The sequence below is a fragment of the Alnus glutinosa genome, chromosome 7 (assembly GCF_958979055.1).
Source record: "Alnus glutinosa chromosome 7, dhAlnGlut1.1, whole genome shotgun sequence".
Lineage (NCBI taxonomy): Eukaryota > Viridiplantae > Streptophyta > Magnoliopsida > Fagales > Betulaceae > Alnus > Alnus glutinosa.
Window position 1 is genome coordinate 4139855 of NC_084892.1, and position 22582 is coordinate 4162436.

At 36.7% G+C, this 22582-nt stretch overlaps 2 protein-coding genes across 4 annotated transcripts; one reads left to right on the forward strand and one right to left on the reverse strand.

The window, feature by feature from the left end:
- Positions 1-59: 59 nt before the first annotated feature.
- LOC133872259 (condensin-1 complex subunit CAP-D2) lies at positions 60-10609 on the reverse strand. Of its 3 annotated transcripts, none has more exons than XM_062309732.1 (17): positions 10214-10609; positions 8912-9234; positions 8636-8796; positions 7357-8545; positions 7001-7192; positions 5515-6177; positions 5192-5368; positions 4773-4840; positions 4446-4668; positions 4262-4361; positions 4036-4151; positions 3904-3961; positions 3031-3182; positions 2710-2911; positions 1357-1512; positions 1154-1247; positions 60-508 (listed from the first exon to the last, which is right to left on the reverse strand). In XM_062309732.1, the coding sequence occupies exons 1-17, from the start codon at positions 10344-10346 to the stop codon at positions 505-507; spliced, it is 4011 nt and encodes a 1336-aa protein (XP_062165716.1). In that variant the 5' UTR covers positions 10347-10609; the 3' UTR covers positions 60-504. The 3 variants fall into 3 exon arrangements, with proteins under 3 accessions (XP_062165716.1, XP_062165715.1, XP_062165717.1); XM_062309731.1 differs by having other exon boundaries at positions 1357-1521; positions 10214-10607; XM_062309733.1 differs by lacking the exons at positions 60-508; positions 1154-1247; positions 1357-1512 and adding an exon at positions 1965-2024.
- Positions 10610-14454: 3845 nt separating this feature from the next.
- LOC133874378 (uncharacterized) lies at positions 14455-21257 on the forward strand. Its single transcript, XM_062312282.1, has 2 exons — positions 14455-14879; positions 20957-21257. The coding sequence occupies exon 1, from the start codon at positions 14697-14699 to the stop codon at positions 14841-14843; it is 147 nt and encodes a 48-aa protein (XP_062168266.1). The 5' UTR covers positions 14455-14696; the 3' UTR covers positions 14844-14879; positions 20957-21257.
- Positions 21258-22582: the final 1325 nt, after the last annotated feature.

Consider the following 22582-nt stretch of genomic DNA (forward strand, 5'->3'; position numbering starts at 1 on the left):
ATATCCTATCGCATGATGAATATATTCTCACGTTAAATAAAATCATATTCACCGTGAGATTCAATAAAACAAAATCTTTGATCATAAAAATTGTGACTATTCCAGTTCCTTAAAAGCAAAAAAATTCCTTACAGCAAAGTCCTGATAAACATGTTAAGACTAATCTAAGGGTCAGGATGTTGCTGGATTTATGTCTTAAACTAGATCAGCAACCAGGGTATGACATGATTGCCAAAAGCAAAGGTACAGGAGTTGAGATAATAAACAAGGGCAGTAAATGATGTCGGTATCATCATTATGCATGGTAACATATTTACATGATGCACTCGAACAACTCTTGTTCCTTTGTCAGAGTATTGTTGTACCTGACGCAAGAAATAGTATTTACTTTACATCAAGCATTACAAACACATCCTATAATCAACTAAGAGGAAACTTCTTGCTTCCATTCACAAAAAAGAAAAAGAAAACAAGGTTGAGCTGAATAATTTCGTACCCTTTCTTCTACCTGCATATATTCATAGAAATTAGTTCAATAATTTACCCAACCAAATGATAGAAACTATGCATACCACAAAAGTAAAATTTGGGCTACAGTTCTTAACGAAATAGTATTGGCTTAATAGCCTAACCTATTTCATATCTGTGGCCTTTCTGAAAGGATTTGTTCCGGTGTATTTTCGGAAATTTAATCCGAGCTAAAATCATAAACTAAGCCACAATTTAGTTGGCTAAAAGCAATCAAATCTTAATTTGCTGCAAAAATACACGAGTCCAAAATGATAACCGTTTTTTTTTTTATTGGGTTTCACAGGCACTAGTGGATAGAACCCTCTTCTCACTCTCCACTCCCTAGTTCTGGGAAGAGAAAGTGGCATTTGAGCATAAGCTCATTGGCCCAAAATGATAACCGAACAGCTATACAAATACTTGCATGTTCGTTAATATTCTATTGCAAGTATTGCATTTGCATTGGTAATCAAGCAGCTATACTGATTTTTTTTTTTAATGGTTACAACTTACTGCTTTTCTATCAAGATGATTTTGTAAATGCATCAAACGTGTTATGACTTATTATATCTTCTTTGCATGAAGAGGGTTTTCCCCACTATGAATGAAGAGAGAGAGAGAGAGAGCAAAAACTACAGAATACCTTTGCTTTGATCTGCTACTTCTTTTGGTGGATGCAGAAACATTGCACTTTTGATCTTTCATGCTGCTTTTCTTAGCTCTGGATTTGGAGGCCCCTGTAAATGAGAATAATTCAATGCAATTGTACAGGGAAAATAAATAAGTAATATAAGAGATTCTTCATTTTGGATAGGTTATGCAAGAGTATGATAGGGCTTAAACTACCTCTGATAGGTGATTGAACTTCATTTTCAGCTGGTTCTGACTCCGTTAACTCACTGGAAGCACGAGAATATTCATCTGACTCAACAGATTTAGGTTTTGATGAATCATTTATAGGCTGGATCATTCCTTCAGTGGATGGATCAATGACTTCACCCTCTGTTTCATCTATTAGAAACTCAAGGTTAGATGCCAATTACACCATTTCAGCAGCAAATAATCACAAGCATGGAACAAAATATATCAAACAAAACATTCATTTTAAGAAGTATAATCATATGGTCATATAACCATTGCAAAATATATGAATTATATATTCTTCTGAAGTGGCAGAAGCCTATTCCAACTTAAAAATACAGACGCTTGTACAAGTAAAACCACACTCCATGTTTAGCCTTAAGATTCAGTAACTTCTACAGAATTCAACCCTTGAGAGTGACTTTTAATTACCTATAGGCTTATATTCTCCTCCAACTTACGTAAGTAATAAATTGATGACATTTGCCCCTTTTTTGATTGTTGGCTCTAGGTTCTACTTGATTTGGAGATATAGAGATACCGTTCTTTTCATGCTCATATAGACCATAATGTTATATCATATGTTATCTCACATTTTTGGGAAGAACATTTTCAGTCGAAAGTAGAGATGCTTGCTGCCACTTTAACTTCAGCTGTCATACTCACCCAAGTCAAAAAGGCAAGTTATAATACATTGATTGAAATTTAAATCTAAATAGGGGCAAGTATTCAGGTCCTGTATAGACCAGTTTAGTAGGGTTGTGCTGTTATCTTATCATGCATTTGAATGACAATGATATTCTTAATAAATATAAGGATCAGTTGAAGAAAACCATGGAGATCTAAAAATGAAACCTGTTATGCTCAACCAGAAGGAAAGGAAGAAAAGAACATATTATATCTTGCTATATTAAAAGGAGCAAGACAAGTGGCTGTGATGCTTGAAAATATATATTTCGACCATTAAAAAGTATGTCATTAAAACTGATGAAAAAGGGTTAAAATTATACATAGTGATAAAGCATGTCATGGGAAAAGAATATGATGACATGTCCACTGAATATCATAGAGTCCCTAACAATGCTGTTAAGATAACTAATCTTTACTCAACTATATGATGCATCATTGGACATTTCATTGCAGCAAACTATTATGAAGAATGCTTCCTGGAATACAGCCGTTGCTGTATCATCTATATGACACTAATAAAAAGACGGTAACAAATTTTTCCAGCAAAGTTATTTAAAGCTTCTAAATTAGAGATCTACAGGAACCATGAAGAAGAGAAAAGTAATAAGAAATTCATATTAAAACATAGCAGAAGTTAATTGCAGTAACCTTCAGCAGTATCAGATTCTGCACTATCTTCTCCAGTATTCCCAGCAACTGCAAAACCTTTCATGGTACCAACTTTCTGTTGATGAATTCGGGCATTTCTTGCAGTCACTTCCTGCTCCTTCTTTTCCATGTGAAATTTATTAAGTTTATCCTCAAACTCCTCAATGCACGATTTAAGTTCAGGCTTTGCAAACTTCTTGGTCTGTTCCCCCCCCCCCCCCCCCCCCCCAAAAAAAAAAAAGGAAAAGAAAGTTAGTTCTTAGAAAATGTATCTTGAATGCTTTGAATGAAATGATGCAAGCAAAACAGATAATTCACTACCTTGTTTATTATATTCTTGAAATGGTCAATCACAGAATCCTCCGATAGGGTATGTTCATAAGTCTTGAATGACTCCATGAGCCTTTTAATTCCTTTTTCAGTGAATGCCAGCTGAGAGAGGCAGTAAGAAATATATTCCCATTGTGTGATATCTTCAGCAAAAAAGTAGTTCCCTTAGTTACTGAAAGTTACACTTGATCAATTGTAAAAGCAGAAAATAGCTAAAAACCAAGTTGACTTTTGTTTTAATGAGTTAGGACAAAGCCATCCATAGTTACCAAAAAAAAAAATACATAAAAGAAAACGTGGCCTGTGGAAAATATGTAAAATGTTATTGGTCCAAGAAAGATCTAACGTCAAGCTTCCCACACTAGGTTTCAAAAACCACTAAATAAGTGCAACAGCAAAAATGAACCAGAACTTGTAACCATGCTGAAATGATTTCCCAACAAAAGTTCCAATAAGTTATGTTTCTATCTGAAAATCTGCTACTCCCTCCGTCCAAATATAAATGCCTTACATTTCCTTTTAGGATGACTGAAAATGACATGTACCTTTCAAAAGTAGAAACATTTACTTGATTTATAATTTGTTAAGCTATCATCATCCTTTTCAAAAAAACCATGTCCACCTCCAATATAGAATGAATAGAATTCTATGGACATCTAGAAGTTACTTAGACTTTCTACTTTTATTAAAACTCATGCCATTTAGACGAAGACATCAATTTTGGGACTGAGGGAGCATTAGATAAATCATATCTTCTTCAAACATAACAGCATCATATTTTATCAGCTGATAAGATAAGAGGGGTGCCCGCTTGGCAAATGGTAAAATTAGAAGAAAATTTAAAGAACTAAAAAGATTACATACCTGTAACTCCACTAAACCTATTGCAGAGCTTTTCAACAAGAGCTTCCATTTGTTTGTCCTGGAGCAATTTCAAAAATGTTAGTCGTCATTGAGAATAAATCTTGGCAATTCAAATCGGTTAAAAATTTATACCTTCTTGATGGAACCAATTAAGTACTGCATGATGTTGCAGAAAGACTCTCTCGTTAGATTCTGGTTGGATAATTTGCCAAGTATATCGGGAAGTAAATTATATATTGGATTGCTTCCTGTTCGCATAATGGGAAAAGAAAGAAAAAGAAAGATATTTAGTTGGCAGTAAAAGAAATTGCGCAAGACAACAATTGGTACATTTTACTAGATGTATATCAAAATTTACCTTTCTTAGACAACTCATGAAAAAAAAGTTTAGCCAGATTTGAAATCCGCTCATCTTCATCTTCCAACCGGATAGCCATCTCATTTATATACCCTTTTACCTGATCAAGTCAATGACCACTTCAGCCTCTAGATCAATAAAACAAAAGCTAAATAACAAGCAGCAGTTAGCCAGGCTCTCAGACCTTCATCATGTCATTCAATATGAGATGTGAAAGCACCAGAACAGCATTCTTCCTAACAGAAGCCAAAGGATCCCCTAACCGCGCATACATGTGCTCAGTCCATGGTTCTAACAGATTGGGAAACCGGACTGCCAAATCACCAAGAGCAATAGTGCAATTGGAACGAACAATTTCTGAGGGTGAACTCTCCACAACAGTGAAGAGAAGCTGGAGATTCGCATCACTGAAATTTCATTCACTAAAAAGTTCAAGCATTATGTCTTATTTGTTTATGTGTGTGTGTGTGTGTGTGTGTGAGAGAGAGAGAGAGAGAGCAAAAGATCTCACCAAAAATTTGCATCAATGATCATAAACCGACATAAAGCAAGCATTCCGGAAGCTTGTAGTTCTGGATACTGAAAGAAAGTAGATATGGTAACAATTTTGTGGAATAGTTTAAAATGAAATATTGGATACTGATACACTAGTGAGCTACACAGGACTGCTAGGAAGAACTTGTATCGAATGATGTATGAGACAAGCATATCATGTACCATATTATAACCATAAACATGACATCAATCCTTAAATTTTCTGAAATACCATGACATCATTATTTTATTATCACTTCAATAACATCTAACTTTAAATGACTGAATTATAAAACACGATTTCAAATATAAACATAATAGGAAATTTTCCTTTTATAGAGTTCAAGAGTCATAGAAGTCATGGAACTGCAAGATGAGAAAAACTAAGGCAATCACCTTTTGCATCAGATGAAAATTTCTACAAAGCTTTGACAAGAAAAGTGCAGAGTGTCCAATCAAGTTCTTCTCACTGGAACCACCAGAAATAATTTCTTTTTCTGCTTTGTCAGATAGAGTATCAAGATATGCATCTTCAGAGGCAGCAAAACCTAGTTCGGCATTCATACTATTTTCCTGCAAGACATCATCAAGGGATGAAATCTTCTAAATCAAACCAAAAAATGAATGACCCCAAAAAAGGAAAAAAAGTAGATATCAAATAACCAATATTGGTACTCTATATCTTTACACTGATGACTGAGTACAGAATTTAATCTCACCTTAACTGTATCAGCTGATATTGTGCCATTGCAATGTACATTTTGACCATCAGTATCTGTTTTTGCCTTTGCCACTCTTTGTTTCCGGATCTTTCGAGCACACGATTCGATATAAACCAATTGGTTCATGGCAACATGACTTATGACAAATAAATATCTACTCAGTTTGGCTAGTTGAACTGTGGTAAGTATGTTGGCATTACCACTGTCAATGTCATTCTGCAATTCATCTCCTCCACTACAACTAAACACAGAACTAAGAGATTTTTTAACCAGATCAGCAGCTAATGTTTCTGGAACAGGATGCGTTGCGTATAAGGCAGCTATTGCTTCATCAGCAGCAGCATACCATATGTTTTCTGGAAGCCAAAAGCCAGTAATTAAGCTTTCTAGAATACCAAATACTCGTCTGCCATTAACTGACAGCAATTTTTTCTTGTCATCTACAGACAATCTTTGAATAGCAATGCATGTAGTTCTAGCAAGCAAAGGCTCCACTTTAGCCCAACGACCAAACCCAATATCAATAATGTCTTGTAAGTGAGAGCTGAGAACCCCAGTGGATGATTTTGCCGCCATGCAAAGGACAGATAAAGCACCACGACTATTCTCTGCAGTGGTTCCACTAACACTAAAGCAAAAGAAATCCCATAATGCTGATATCTGCAAAAACAAGTACTTTATAGGAGAACTGCTTCTTCAAGTAATCTCAGAAAAAGAACTTAATGACTATATTTTAGCTTGCCAGAGAAAATTGTCAACAATGCATTGATTATAAGACTAAAACATTCATAAAGAAGGACAGGCCATGATCCACAACCAACAAGATAGCTCTATGAAGTCAAATTCCAAAATTGGTTATGTAACCTCCTCATCGATCATCATCGGACTCAATTATGATCAATGGTTTCTATAATTCTATTTCTTCTCATTGCAAACATGTTATCCAGCCTAGAACTATTCTCCTCAAATAACTCGAAGAGAAAAAGTGTCTGCTCAAACAATAAAATTTCCAAATATATTTTTTTCTATAAGCATGTTTGTTAAACAAAAGGAGAGTGTAACTATTAGAACAAATGGATAATTAAGTATTCGACATAGTCAAGTGGCTTCAAATCTTCTAGTGAAGGTTTCAGCTGGGATATAAAAGTTTTAAATTTACCAGGAAACAAGAGCACAAGCTACAGTTTGGTCATATTTAGCTTACCCATGGTTGTTTAAACTGCTTCAATTACTATTTATTTATTAAAAAAAAAAAAATCTCTCTTTTGAGTGTTGGCCATAATAATCAGAGCTAGAAATTATATCTCTTCTTTAAAGATAATTCGTTAATATACCTATTGAAGGTGTAGGATTTTAAGAGGCTGAAATAGTCATCATTTTCTGGATTTGTAGTGTCAAATCCATGGAATGCATCAAACATATTAGGTAGAAAGCTCAGAACTAATTCATACAAGATATTATTCAGAGACATAAGGGAACATACCGTGCTGGTAGATATATCACCTTTGGATACCAAGGCCCCAACAATAAACTCCAGAGCTGCTAGATCTCCTATATTTGAATCTATGGCGAGATTCAAGAGATTTTTAGCTGTTTCTACTGGGTTTTTCCTTATATAAATTGTAACAAAGGCGTTCTCCACAGCGTCGTAGATGGATTTGTCCTGAGAAAATGCCTACAAAAGAGAGCATATATCTGATGCTATTAATTACTATTGTGGATCAATAATCAAATATATAGAGTAAACATCCACAAGATATTTGGACAAGGAAAATCACAATGACTTCCATAGAAACTTTTTTGACCGTTTCCAAGGCATGACCAAAAATAAAAGCTTACCAGTGGCAACATCTTGCGGAGGCAGGCTTCTGAACCATCAATTTGGAACTGTTTGCACCTCATGAGCAAGAGAATTGTGTTCTCTACATCAGAGGCAGAAGATGAAGCCATCAATTGAACAAGTGTTGGCATTGTAGCAGAGATGCACTTAGAAAACCTCAAGCCTGCCTCAAGAGATGCAACCAATGCCCTGGTCTGTTCCAAGTTCCCAATATCTGGCACAGAACTATCCTTCTGAGAAATCCCTTCTTCCACATGAGCCAAACAACTGTCTGTCAAACTCTCTTGCTGCTCTATGGCTGGAACTTGAGGATCAATATTATGAACTTCACCATTTTCTTTGGAAGTATCATTATCAGAAGGTAGACCATCCACAACACTTTCTAAAGGCACATCTGGTTCAAGTTCATTCATCTTCTTCTTATACTGCTCTAAGGTTGCTTCAAATGAAGCTATTCGAAGTTGTGGGCCAAACGGATTATGCTGCAACATCATGATAAGTAAATTTAATGCAGATTTTCTAACAATTGCACTCTTATCCTCCAACCTACCAGCTGCAACTTCGGCAACCTCATTCCACAAACCAATTGAAACAGAATGATCTTCACATAGTTCAGCCCAAACCTGAAGAACTCGACTCCTAGTATAGGCTGAAACATCTCGGCATCGTTCAAGCAAAATTTCCAACATGGCTTGCTTGGTTCGGAGACGAACAGATTTAGAACTTACTTCACCCTCAATATCCTTAAATGCATTTGCAACCAACTTCCCAAGAACCCCCACAAGAGCATTCCTTATCTTATAAGATTCCCCACCGAAGTGCGGGACCAGAACTCCAATGTTGGTTGAAACCAACTTTGGCAGCCGCTCAGCAAGCTCTACCAGAAAACGCCCAATATTTTCAGCCCCAACAGTGTCCTTCACATAATCTTTTGGGTTAGTCCTCCCAATCTCCCTGATAAGGGAGCTGGCCAGGCTTCCATCAGCATACTTCTTCTCAGCACCAGCAACCGCATCAGCCGTGTGGGTAACAACAAAATCATATTTGTGAATTAGGTGCATGATAGAAGCACATGACTGTGCCATGTAGTGGTATTTTGTAGTGCATGCTCCAATTATGCGACATAGAGCATCTTTGGTGTCGGAATCTTTTAAAAGAATTGCATTCTCAAACATCGAGAATACATTTCTACAAAACACAATTCATAAAATTTTAACTTAAAGTCCACCAACAATGGTAAAATTATACCTAAAAGATTCATGTCAGTTATCCACTTACTTCACAATGAAAGACAAATAATTTTCATCCAGATCTGATGAACCAAAGAGCAAGGGAAGGTTGATCTCTAGTGAATTAGCAATCAAATTGAGTATTCGACTCCTTTGAGGCTCCCAATTCCATGAGTTTACTAGCTGTTTCTTCCTTGTAGCTGCTGCTACCTAAGGCAAAAGACTTCACTAAATTGGCCACAACAATGGCAATCTCACACCCAACAGGGTACATACATGAGAACATTCAAAAGTAGAGAGAGAGAGAGAGAGAGAGAGAGAATACCTTTGGATTATTGCTGGAACCAGTGTTGGCCTGCTCAGCAAGAACAACATTTATGAGGAAGAATGTGTAAATTTTAAAAGCATTACGATGTGAAGCAACCCGATCAAGCACTGGAGTGTCATCATCATGACTTTGAGAAACTCGCGAGAGTGAATCAACATTTGGAAGAAGAACACTAAAATTGGATCGGAGACTCTCTACGAGATTGAGTTTACAAGATGTAGGGAGACTAGCATAACTACGAATCAACGAATAGACACGGTTGAAGACATCTTGGTCTTCAATGCAAAAGAGCTCCTTGTCGGAAAGATCAAAGGATACACCTATTTAAATAGATAAGGCAAAAAAAGGTCATACGTGAGATTGTGTATCATGGGTGGAACAAAAATGAACTAGTTCTTGCAAGTACAATTAAAAATAACGATGACCAGCTAAATGTAGAGGAACAATTACTCTTTCTATAATTTCTATAGAATCCAGCCATCGGGGTAATTAACACTTTTATTTCCTTTCATACGCTTGTATTTTGTACGTTACAAAACAAGGCATTATGTTGTTTGCCGGATTTGGGGAAAATTCTGTTTATCATTTGGTTGCTTACTTTAAATATTTGCTAAAACAAAGAAAAAGTCAACTTTAGTTCAAGTAAATTATAGCACAAGCTCAGCTCATATTAGTTTATCTTTAATAATAATCTCATGACATAGAACAATAAAATTTGCTTGCTTTCCTTCTTCTTTTTTTCCTAACATTTTCTCAGATGGGCAATGATAAAGTATAAGAAACAACAAAATAAAATATGACTGGCTTCCAGGAAAGATTGAGTTAAAAACCAAGCACAACAAACTTGAGGTCTTGCACTTACGCTGCTTAGTTCATAAGAAACGCAAAATTCAGCTAAGAGCGACCAAATGCAGATTAAACGACTGACTTAAGTCAAATTTTCCAATTTTCCCACTTCAATTATAGAATTTATTTTCTTTTCTACATCTCCCTAGCAACCGAATAAAACTTTACACTTTTTTAGGGTTTCATGACATGAAAACAAAAGAAATTGAAGAAGAAAAAAAATAAAAAAGTCAATCTCCGCTTGATTGCTGAGATAATTGAGGGAAACAATATTGGGACCTACAATGCTCCACTTAATTAACAATAAAATGTATAAAGTTAATCAATTCGAGTACATTTTTTGCCAGACTTCCTTTCTTTCTCTTTTTGTTGCATTTTCTCAGCAACCAAACGCAATGTTAGGGACAAATTTAATGGACTCTGGGACGGTGAGAGAGATGGAGAGAGTGTGACCTTTGACGAACTCTTCAAGTTCGGAGGGATGAAGCGAAGCGATGTCGATGGGGTTTTGCGCGTAGAGGCGGTTGTCTTCGTGCTCTTCTTCTAGTGCTCTGAGGGTCTGGGGAAAGAAGAAGTGAGGAGCCATAGTCAAACAGAGAGAGAGAGAGAGAGAGAGAGAGAGAGAGAGATTCTCTGTCGGTCTTCGTTGAGGTTTTCGCCAAATTTGAACTGGAACTCAAAATTTCAGCAAGCGGGAATATGTTACTGTTTAGGGCAGATGGGCCGGGTCAGTTCGGTTTTATGGAGCAGGTGTTTGTGCGTTGGACTTGGACCAAACTACGCCTACGGCCTATAGCCAATAACTCAGAAACGAGTTTGATGAGTTTTGAAGGAAAAGTCACTTGATTTGTAGGCTACGCGTTCACATTCTCAGCCTTTCCCGGCCAACTAAACCCAGTTTACCCGGATTAGCGTCGTCGCCGTTATCATATCAAGGTAAATGGAGATAACTATCATATTTTATATATATATAAAAGAAGTGGAAACGTTATATAAACTTTCTAATGTGGCAATAAAAATTATAATTAATCTAAAATTTAATAATAATTTTTACTGATGCGTCATAAAATGTCTAACTAAAATTATATGTAGCATTTACAATAAATAATAACATGTCAATCAGAGAAATCAAATCACAATGAAATATAGAAAACAACAGCATATACATACAAAACAAAAACAAATAACACTAAGATCTAAAGCATTTCAACACTCAAGAAGAAGATCCAAGAGCGCAATGAGAGGCAAGTAAGTGGGAGCATGGCTTGTAGCGGCCTATTGAGCAACGGTTATAAGTGCCATGAAAAGGCACTCTTATTATTCTATAACGGCACGTTTAGGTGTTTGATTTTTTAAAATTTAAATTCAACTATAATTTATTATGCAAATTTTGAGGCAAAATAAAATTGAAAAAGATGTTTATTAGATAGTTAGACTTCTTAAGACAAAATTAAAACATAAATAAAAAATAAAATAAAAAAATTGATAAAATCTTATTTGTTTTTAAAAAATTGTGAATACCTATAAAATTTATTTTTGAAAAACAATGCACCCCAACATCCTAAATCTTCTTAGCTTTGCCAGATAAGCGGAGACCAACATAAACTGAGAAGTGAGTCCCCTTTAGCATGGATGAAACTAGGATTTGTTATTATGATAGGCCGAAACATTAATAAAGGGCCAAGTCTAATTTTGATATTGGCCAAACTTATTTTTTAATTCAAAAAGTAATATATATTTAATTATGTATAAATATTTTATGAACAAATATTAAGCTATATAAAAAATATTTAACCATAAATACATAAATATTTTAATTGTATTTTTATACATTAATATTTTTATTATATATAAATTTGTAACTATAAAGGGGGAGGGGGTCATGTCCCTTACCAACCCCCTATAGTTTGGTCCTCTTGAAGGAAAATCATATTATGGACAATATTATAATTGATATCCCTTAAGTGGGGGTGCCCGACTAATGAAGCTTGAAGGATATTTCTTTATTCTATCTTCACAACAACAAAAAAATGGTACTTGTAACATGGGAGGGAAACGGGTCATCTCCAATTCAATTGAATTTGAGAGTATCTAGTTAGTTATAAGTGTAGGGGTATTTTTATTTTTTTACATTTTTTAAGACAAAAATGCTCATACACTACAACTAATCGGATACTCTCCAATTTAGTTAAACTAAAAAGGATCCTAATACACATGAGAGACGGTTAGCGGCGAAAGATAACAAAAATTCAAAGATCTACAGTTCCAGTGGTGAGGGGCAACAATGGGGAGGCGCATGAGGCCTACACGCCAAAGAACCCCGAATATGAGTTTAAGATCCCATATTTCAATTTTAGAAACCCCAAATATGTTATCAAAAAGTGGCGTATAGGGCTCACTTTTAAAGAGAATAGGGTAAATAGTGAAGAGAGGGCCTATGAGGGCAGCGGACGGCGGTGGAACGTGATAGCGGCAGTCAAGGTGGGAAAGCCTAAAATCTAGCTTGTAAGCCAAAGAAAAGCAAAAAGAAAGGAGACAAAAGCAAGGTGTAGAGGAAGGAAGGGGGAAGGTGATGGAAGGAAGGAGGGCCTCCTCCCCTCACACTCACAAGAAAGGCAGCAGTGGTTTTCACTAGGAAAATGAACTTTCTACGCGGAAAGGAGAGAAACTCTAGGTTCTATTGATCCTATTAGAGCTTAAGCCATTCAAATTTATGCTACATTTGCATAAAACAAGAAGATTGTGGATTAAACTGCTTATGTGTTGTGTCTCCGCGAATTTAGATTTTCAGCAATTTGTTATTAGAATTTTTGACATATATATCTTGTCCTCATCGGCAATCCAATCTCCCAAAAAATCATAAAGCTTCTTTCTAATTATCTGGGGTTAAAAATTTGTAATCACATATTAATACGCTATTTTCATTGAGATATCATATGTTGCCATCTTATGAAATGTTGGAAAAATATTCCGACCTACCAAAATTGGCCGAGTCCAATATTACCCGAGCCCAGCAACAATTATCATATCGATCGGATCGATTGGGCCTGTCAACATCTAGGCCCAATAAGCTCATAATGATAAACTACCGAGTTGACTCATTCGGAATCGGTAAAATACCGAGTCCCCGATTATCACGGCATGCACTCAACGATTCAGAATCGGTAAAATACCAAACCACCAATTATTCTAGTGCGCATGCCACGAAGACCGGATTATGAGGGAAGAAGCTTCCCTTGAAAACACTCCTAGTCTGAAACAAAGTCTATCGCACCTAGAGTGTTTAAATTCAAATATTAGCCTGACAAGTCGTTTAAGCCCGACATGTGGCTCAATGAAATGAGTATTACTCTTGTTCATCGGCTTATAAATACCTCATTAATGCACATGTATGATTGATTGCTCTCTGCGATTCTAAAAATTCATATTCGGAAAAATACTGACTTAGGCATCGAAGTGGGACTGTCGAACTCCCCTCGACGCAACTTTCTTTTTGTAGGTTAAGGGCTCTCGAAGATCAACACGTCACTAAAGCGGAATCTGTTATTACATGATATAACTAATGACACAACTATAGACTTTTTATTATTATTATTATTATTAAAAATAAATTACAAAACCATGTAAATGGGTGGGGTTTGGTTTTGTGTGTGTGTTTATTTTAGGGATAATTGCACCGTTGGTCCCTGTGGTATGCCATAATTATTTTTTACTCCCTATGGTTTAAAAAGTCCATGGGAGGTCCCTGTGGTAAGAAATAATTACAAATCGATCACTGACGTCAAATTCTGTTAAAATTTTTAACAGATTCCGTCAAATGCCACGTCAGCGCCACGTGTCGCCAATAAGACGACGACACGTGTCCATCTTAATAAAAAAATATAAATTTATTAAAAAATAAATAAAAATACTTATTTTTTTTAAAAGAAAAAAGAAAAATGTGAAGCAAGGGGTAGATAGGCCACTCCTTTGGGGGTGGCCGTGCGCCACCCCCAGTGGCCGCCGGAGGTGGCGCACAGCCACCCTTAGTTGCTTGGGGGTGGCCCGAAAGATCCAAGGGTGGCATGGGTGGCCCGCGGCCACCCCCAGTGGCCGGGGGTGGCCATCGGGCCACCCCTGGATCTTAAAGGGGTGGCCCGAAGGCCACCCCTTGTAGCTTTCTTTTTTTTTTTGAATTTTAATTTGAATTTGAATTTTTTTTAAAAATAAATATTTTTATTTATTTTTTTAATAAATTTATATTTTTTATTAAGATGAACACGTGTCGCTATTTTATTGGCGACACGTGGTGCTAACATGTCATTTGATGGAATTTGTTAAAAATTTTAACGGAATTTGACGCCAGAGATCGATTTATAATTATTGCTTACCACAGAGGCCTCCCATGAACTTTTTAAACTATAGGGAGTGAAAAATAATTATTGCATACCACAGGAATCAATGGTGCAATTATCCATTTATTTTATTTTATTTTATTTAAAATACAATTTTTTTTTTTAAAAAAAAAAAAGGAAAAAGGAAAAAGTTAATAGTTTTGTCTATAAATGGCAAAATATAATTTATCATTTATCATTTATCATTATCCTATCATGATTAATAATTTATTAAAGAGACTATTTTGCTCAAAGAGTCTTTTTCTGTTTGGTGGGTGGGGCATTGGTTTTGAGTAGGCGACTCCAAAAGAAGGTGAAAAACAGAAAACCAAGCAATTATGCCAATTACCACTGAGACATTGAGACAAGCAAATCAATAACTCATGGCCCACATCACCCCGTCATGAACTATTTTATTTTCCTTTCACTTCACCTTTCAATTTCTTTTTGATGACTCTGATTCCCTTGAATCTTTCCAAACAAGGTGGCCTGATTTCTCTTGGAATCCCAAAACGATTTTCTGGGTTTAGATTGGAAAGCAAAAACAGAGAGAGACAGAGACAATGGCAATGCCATGGGCCATGACCCTGTGGATGGCAAAGATGGTTTGGGTGGCTCTGACTGGGTGGGTTTCTTCTTGCTTGACTGTTGCTGATGAAGTTGCTAACTCTCTCAGAACCGGTGATATCGGCCCTTTCCATGTTGGCTGATTGGGTTGTCGAATTCAACAATCCAAATCTCTCGGGGTTTGTCTCTAGGAACCCTGCTAACTTTTTGTTATATTAATATCTCTCTGTATGTGTGATTCTTTTCTTGGTTGCTGGTTCTCGTGTTAATTCCTATTATCCGATTATGTGGTAGGTGTGAATTGTGATAGAATGAACATTTAATCATTCAAAGCTGACTTTCAGTTGCCAAGAAGACTTTTTTAGAAGAAAAAATTAAACTTGTAAAAGATTCGAAACTTTCTTCACTTTTCCAACAATATCTTGGTAACCAAGTGGAGTTATACAATCAAGTTTAGGGTCTTGAATTATGTAAACATTGCAAACAATATGACAATAAGAGTATCTTCCTTACCAAAGAGAAGATGATATGAGCCAGGAAAAGAAAGGAAAAAATTAAATGAAAATATGGAATAAAAAGAAATAAACTAAGTAAAGCATTAATATGAGGGGAAAAAAAAAAAAGAAGAAGAAAAAAGATCACATCGCCAAAGAGGAAATTTAGGGAGTAATATCTAAGCTGACCTGATCTTTGAGGTCAAGATTGTTATAAGCAACAAAACAGTATGCACTCAAGGACTATTTTTCAAGCATAGAAGACATAATTTGAGATTTTAAGAGTAAAATTAAAAGCAAAATATCATCAAATGCAGAGGCTGTGCGCCCATGTAGAGTTGTTGACTCTTGGTGATTCTTAACATGCACAATAGAAGCAAATTCTTATGAAATCAACACAATCAACATGGAGGAGGTCATGCGCAAAACTAAAATTTTTATTTACCAACAAAACCCCACAAACTAAAACCTAAATAGCATAAGATATAGATAGCCTAGATCTAAAATCAAAGTACAATTCAGTACTTAATTACTATGCTCGCAATTACATTTAACAAAAATTAAACATCAAATAACTTTGGGACCTGGTGACTCTTAATTATGAAGCAACTAAAAAAAGTTAAACAATTTGCTTGGGGTAATTTCCTACATTGCCTCCCCCATAAACCAAGCTCTCAAAAAAGACATAAAAGACGTGAATCACGTCTTTTATGTCTGTTAATTCTATGATGCTTCATATTTGACCTTGTGTAGCGTGCACATTATATCAACCTCCATGTGTTTTTGGTTATAAACAGGTGTCCAATTGAAGAAAATGAATCTGTTTGAAAATGTACTGGTGGCTTCGTTGAGATTCAGCTTGGTTTTGTTGTGAAAACTATGTGAAGTGGCTGAAAACTGAAAAAAAGAAAAAAATAGACAAGCTTTTCACATTTATCAAGTAAATAAAACCGGAATTTATAAATGTGAGCATGTTTTTGTATTTTGAAACCTGCCTTAAGTTGGCTTCCCCCCCCCCCCCCCCCCCCCCCCCCCCCCCCCTCGGGCTTTCCTCCCTTCCTCCAGAACAATCATTCTGAAGTTAAGCGAATTAACATTCTCTCCAGGTGCTCCACATCAATAATGTAGGGATAACTTTCTAGATGGCCTCTTTGGAGTTTCCCTGCCCTTGAGTCTTCCAACTCTAGGATATTGCTAGGCACGACCCATGAAACTCCGAATAAGTTGAGAACCAAGTGCCAGATCTTGCTAGTAAACTCAAAAAGGATGAGGCTGGTTTACGGTCTTCTCATTCTCTTTGCATAGGCAAAACCAATTAACAAGAGTAAGATCATGCCTCCTAAGATTATCAATTGTAAGGATTTTACCCAAAGTTGCCATCCATGTGAAACGAGCAATCCGAGATGGAGCCTTCACCTTCCAAATGGTCTTCCATGGGAACAAACAAGACTCGCTAGACTGTAAAGAGCTATAGTAGCTCTTCAATTCAAAGCCGTGATTGATTGTTGGGGTCCACCACATTCTATCTGTCCCTCCAGCCGTGATTGATTGTTGGGGTCCACCACATTCTATCTGTCCCTCCCGAATGAGGTTTTGAGGAGTACAAAAGGTCGAGAAATATGACAAGGAACTCTAGCTCCCAATCCTGGATTGCCCTGAAGAAACTTGGATTCCAATGGATATATGTATCGAAGTGCTCCAAGTAATCCGACACTAAGGACTCTGTCATGAGCTATAAAATAGAGTTCTTGGAATGAGGACTTGAGAGCTGCTTCTCCACACTAAACATCATGCCAAAAACAAATGCGAGACCCATCCCCAACTCTGTAAGAGATCAACTAGGAGAAATTCCCCCAACCATTCCTAATATTCCTCCAATGGCCCACCCGATATGGCTTTAGAGTTTCTTTTGAACACCAGCCCCCTCTCTGAATCTCATATTTCTCAACAATTACATGTCTCCATAAAAAATTCTCTTCTTGTGTGAAGCCCCAAAGTCATTTACCCAGTAAAGCTCTATTAAATAGCATGAGGTTTTTCACACCCACCCCTCCTCTAGGAACTGGGGAGCAAATAGTCTTCCAATTCACTAGATGAAGCTTAGACTCGCCACCTATTCCATCCCAAAGAAAGGACATTTGATGACACTCCAATCTTCTAGCTATATCAACTGGTAAAGGGAAAAGGGACAAGAAGTACTTAGGTAAACTAGATAACATGCTCTTGATAACTACCTATGTACAAATAAATCTTCTTTCAACTAGCCAATCTTCAATCCATTTTCTCAACTATCCCATCCCAAATAGCTTTTCCTTAAAAGAAGCGCCCAAAGGAAGTCCCAGATATTTTAATGGCATATGATATACTACAATTTAGAATGTCGACCAACTCTTCCTGAAGTTGCACCTCCCCCACTGCAACTTATTATGATTTTCAAAGATTGACTTTCAAACCTGAAATAACCTCAATAGACAAGAGAATATGTCCTAGATTAAGGATTTGATCTTGATATGCATCACACATAATAATGGTATCATCTGCAAAAAGAAGATAAGTGATTTCCAAAGAGGTTGCGTTTTGGAGGTCGACCCTAAAACCATATAACTAACCCCTAACCAATAGCATCCTGCTAAGAGCCTCTATGACAATCACAAATAGGAGGGGCGAAAGCGAGTTCCCTTGGCAGAGGCCCTTGGAACTAGCAAAGCAACCATGCAAACTACCATTAATCAATATAGATAATCGGGCTATGGAGATACAAGCAGAAATTCATTTTCTCCATTTTGAACCAAAAGGAGAGCGCTCTAGAAGGTAGGAGAGAAACTCCCAATTGACATGGTCCCAGGCTTTTTCCAGGTCTAGCTTGCACAAAACACTAGGAATTCTCAATTTTAGTATGTTGTCCAGACACTCATTGGCTAAAAGAACTGAGTCTAGAATTTGTCTCCCCCCTATAAAAGCATTCTAACTATTTGAAATGAGCGAATCCTGTACCCGTCTCATTCTAATAGCAAGGGCCTCAGCCAAAATCTTATAGACACTCCCCCCCAAGCTAATAGGTTTGAAATCCCTTCCAATTGCTCAATTTTTTAGGGATAAGGGCAATGAAAGTAGCATTAAGGCTCTTTTCAAACAAGATATGCTCATGAAAGTTATGGAAAACGTGCATAAAGTCATCCTTCACTATTGCCCAACACGATTGAAAGAAGGTAATAGTGAAGCCATCTGGCCTCGGTGCTTTATCGTCATCCATACTAAGCAATGCCTGAAGGACTTCTTCCTCTTGAAATGGTCTCTCCAACCAATCCCCCTGTTTTTCCATTTTCTTCTTTGTTCTCTTTCTTCCCATCTGCAACAGTGTGGAGGTCAACTTCCTCATGCCACTGCCATTGATCTCATCAATATAGTGGTAAGTGGCGGTGAGTAATGAAAGAAAAAAAATGTTTGGCATTTGTGGTGGTAGCTTGTGGTTTTCTTGTGGTCATGGTGTTGTGTAACCATCAAGAATAAGTATCCACTTTGATTGCACCTTCTTTGACTATTGCTGCCTTCCTTAACAAGCCCTCGAGCCTTACACTAGTACTTGTTGCAGGGGCAGGCCATAGACCTAATATTTGCATAGTGAAGAAAGGCAAAAGCTCTTGCTCGAATGCGTGACTGGGAGTTCTTTGGTTGTTTTTGTTGTTTGTTGTGTCATTTGTGAAATGGCTGGTAGTATCTTAAGTTGTCGTGTTGGTGGCTTGTAGTTGGTTATGGTTGTCGTCATTGTTGTGGAGGTTTGTTGACGTTATTGTGGTCCTCGATTGTCTCTCTTCTCATCTTTGGTGGTCATCAACAAAGTTTTGTTGCCAATGGCGAAATTTTCAGGTGTCTTGAAGAAGAAAATGGGTATTTGGTTGCAGGCGTATGTTTTCCTTATTCAAGATATGGATAACCTCAGTTTGGGTTAATTCATTATCCGGAATACCTTATTCCAGTTTTATCTTTAGGTCGGCCCAAATTCAAAGCCTGATCCTGTTGGTATTAGTGTTTTCCGGCGAGTCTTCGACCGGTGATGGTGTTTTCTTGTGAGTTTGGACCGGTGTTGATATTTTCCAGCGAGTTTTCGATTGGCGTTTGTGTTTTCCCGTTTTTTACCGCTTTAAAGCGAGTTTTCTACCACTATTGGGTTTTTCGGCGGGTTCTTGACTGATGCTGGTGTTTTCTTTTGACCAGTGATGGTGTTTTCCGATGATTTTTCGGCCAGTTTTTTTTTTTTTTTTTTTAATTTTATAGTGAGTTTTGGACCGTTGTTGGTATTTTCCAGTGTGATTCAGCTGGATTCGTTGTTTGTTAGCGAGATTCCAGCTGGTTTTGAAGTTTACTGGCAAGTTTGGACTGATTTTGGCCGGTACTAGCTGTGTTTCGACCTATACAGGTCGATTTTGGCCAATTTAGACGTTTTTCAGCCAGTTTTGTTGTTCTTTTTGGCCAGTTTGGTATTATTTCAGTCGGTTCAGCTTGTTTTTTGTCCAGTTTGGTGATATTTAGGCTGGTTAATTGTTGTTGTGGCTGGTTCTGACTGTTTTTTAGCTGGTTCAGTTCGTCTTTTACTGATTCGGTGGTTTTATGACTGGTTTCATTGTGTTTTCGGCCAATTTTTCTTGTGTTTCAACTACTTTAATAGCGAGATCAACCATCTCCTCATCCATTGTGAGTTTATTAGCAGATCTGGCACTTGGTTCTCATCTTATTTGGAGTTTCGTGGGTCATGCCTAGCAATATCCTAGAGCTACTTCACTATTGGAAGACACAAGGTCAGGGTCAATCCAAAGAGGCCATATGGAAAGTTATCCCTACTTTACTAACGGGGAGCATTTGGAGAGAGAGAAATCGGCATCCTTTTTAGGATCGCGAGTCTAGTGTGCTTTAATTAAAATCCTCTTTTTCTTGATATCTCTTTTAGATTGGGCTTCTTCCTCTAATATTGTAGATCTTGTAAACTTTTTAGATTTCGATCTCATTACGGTAGTGGCTTCTTTTGTATACTTTTCGTGCACGTGAGCTTTGCTTCTCCTCTTATTGAAAATTATTATTCATAAAAAAAAAAAAAAAAAAAAAAGCCTGCAAACGAGCGTTTACAAGGTCTTTGTGTCAATAAGAATTTATTTGCTCCAAGCTGGAGCTTATATGAGATATATATACTCTAGCTTGAAGGGGAGTGTTTGAAAGAAATGGACAAGTGTTCCTATTCTAGAAGGTGGTGAGGTGTTCATATTCCAGAATATTGTATTTGTTCCTATTTCTCAATAGATTGTGACGGTCAGAAATATAGATCCTGAGCCTCTCTATTTTGTGAAATACACTAATGTTAAGATATTTATTACTTTGGATTATATAAAACCATTGTTTAGAAACATTTTCAAACCAGTAAGTGTACTTTTAACATAAGCATCCATAATGTGTAATCTAAAAAGTCATCCTACTTGTTTCTTGAATCCTCATAAACATGTTTATTTGAAATATGGTTCATCAATTCCAACTATTGAAGCATACAATTGATGATTATCAGTCCATTGAGCTAATATAGACATAATGGAAGGAAAAGAAGGTAAAGCTGCTACAGGGTAATAACTAGTATCATTATTTGACTTCTTTGGGAGTAAAAGGTTCTGCTGCTAAAATTCTGAGTTTGTTTTGTCTGGTTTAGTTCACCTACTTGAAGTTTGAGATGGCTTCGTCCGTCTTTTATGGTTCATAGCTAAATTTTTATCTGTCTGCAGATCGGTCGATGTCAAAAGGTAACAAGAAAGGAAGGAGATTGAATATGTGGCATAGGGATGTAAAGCTATCTCTGATTTCAATGAATTCCGAGACCAGATCTTCTTTAATGGATTTTCTAATTTGCTGTATCACTGTTAACAAGATTGTAAAGTGGGGAAGTCCTTTGTACTGGGCGCGGATTATTGTTGGTTTGGTTAGGGGTGGATTTGTGACTCATCAGTTGGACTTCTTCAGTCTGTAATTGGTCCTGTAAAGGTTACATCAACATTGTATAGTAAATAACTGTGTCAGTGTCTTTGATGTTTGGTGGTTGTGTGACATTTTATTTGGCAGTGTTTCCCTGAAGAAGCTCAACATCCTTTGTGGGTGTTTTGTAAACTATAACAGAAAAGTAAAAAACACGTTCAAACATAAACATTGGGAGGCATGAAAAAGACGTTCTGTTAAAAATAGATAGCTATGGACAAAAATTAAGGTCAATTTGTTTCGATGTAAAATGTTTTTCGTCGAAAAATATTTTCAACGAAATCATTCTTCAGAAAAAATAATTTATTTTAAAATATATTTTGGTGTTTAGCTTGTACGAAAAAATCACCGACGGTAAAAAGTACCAGCGACAAGATTCCATCGATGGTGGTTGGAATCCGGAAGCACTGGCTAGATTTCAGCCAGTTTCGCCGGAATATGGCACAGTTATAGGAATCCAGCCACCGACCGAAATCAAGCCAGTGCCGTCGGATTCTAGTGACCAAATTTTGAAATCAAGGAACTTTTGGCGATAGATTATGGTTACCAACAAACTCCAATGGTCGGCAGTGACGGATTTCTACAAACGCGTGTGAAAGACTGAGATGTTTAAATTCAGAAAATAATTTACGGTTTTAAAAGTCGTAAATTATTTTTCAAAAATTAAGGAGGTTTTTTTTCGGTTAAACTAAAAATGATTTAGGTTTATTGTCATTTTCAGTTGCACAAACACCGAGAAATACATAAAATATTTTATGCCCGTACAAACAAAGCCTTAGATGCGAGCGGATGAAACATAAACATTGCAATGATATGCAAATACTGAAGGTGGATGAAAGTGGCTTTGCCATTTTTAACAGAAATCAAGCCTGTCTGTGGTGTCAAAAAAGGGGAGTCATTTTCGTACTTTGTTGCTTTGATTTTGTCGACCATAAGTACAACTGATTCATGCCCACATTGCTTTTCGCTCTAGTGATTAAGGGTGAGATGGCTCAATTGGCACATGATTATGCCTAACAAAATCGAGATGGACAAAGTTTTTATTCAAATTAGGTTAGGGCATCTCCGACAGATATGCTATTTTAACCATAATGGTTAAATTTGACTTTTTTTGCTATTTTTTTCAATCCAACAGAATAGCTTCTTTAAGCTTTTTTTCCTTAACAGTGAACAGTGAATAGCCAACACTGACTATTCACTATTCATCTGTTTACACTTTTTTTATTAATATTTTTTTCTCTTCCCCTCTCCGTCCCTCTCTGCCAGCCATGAACGACCAACAAAATCAGGAGCAACCAACCAAAATCGACCATGAACAACCAACCAAAATCATCAAAATCAATCATAAATATAGTTTTAGCCGTGATACATATAACCGA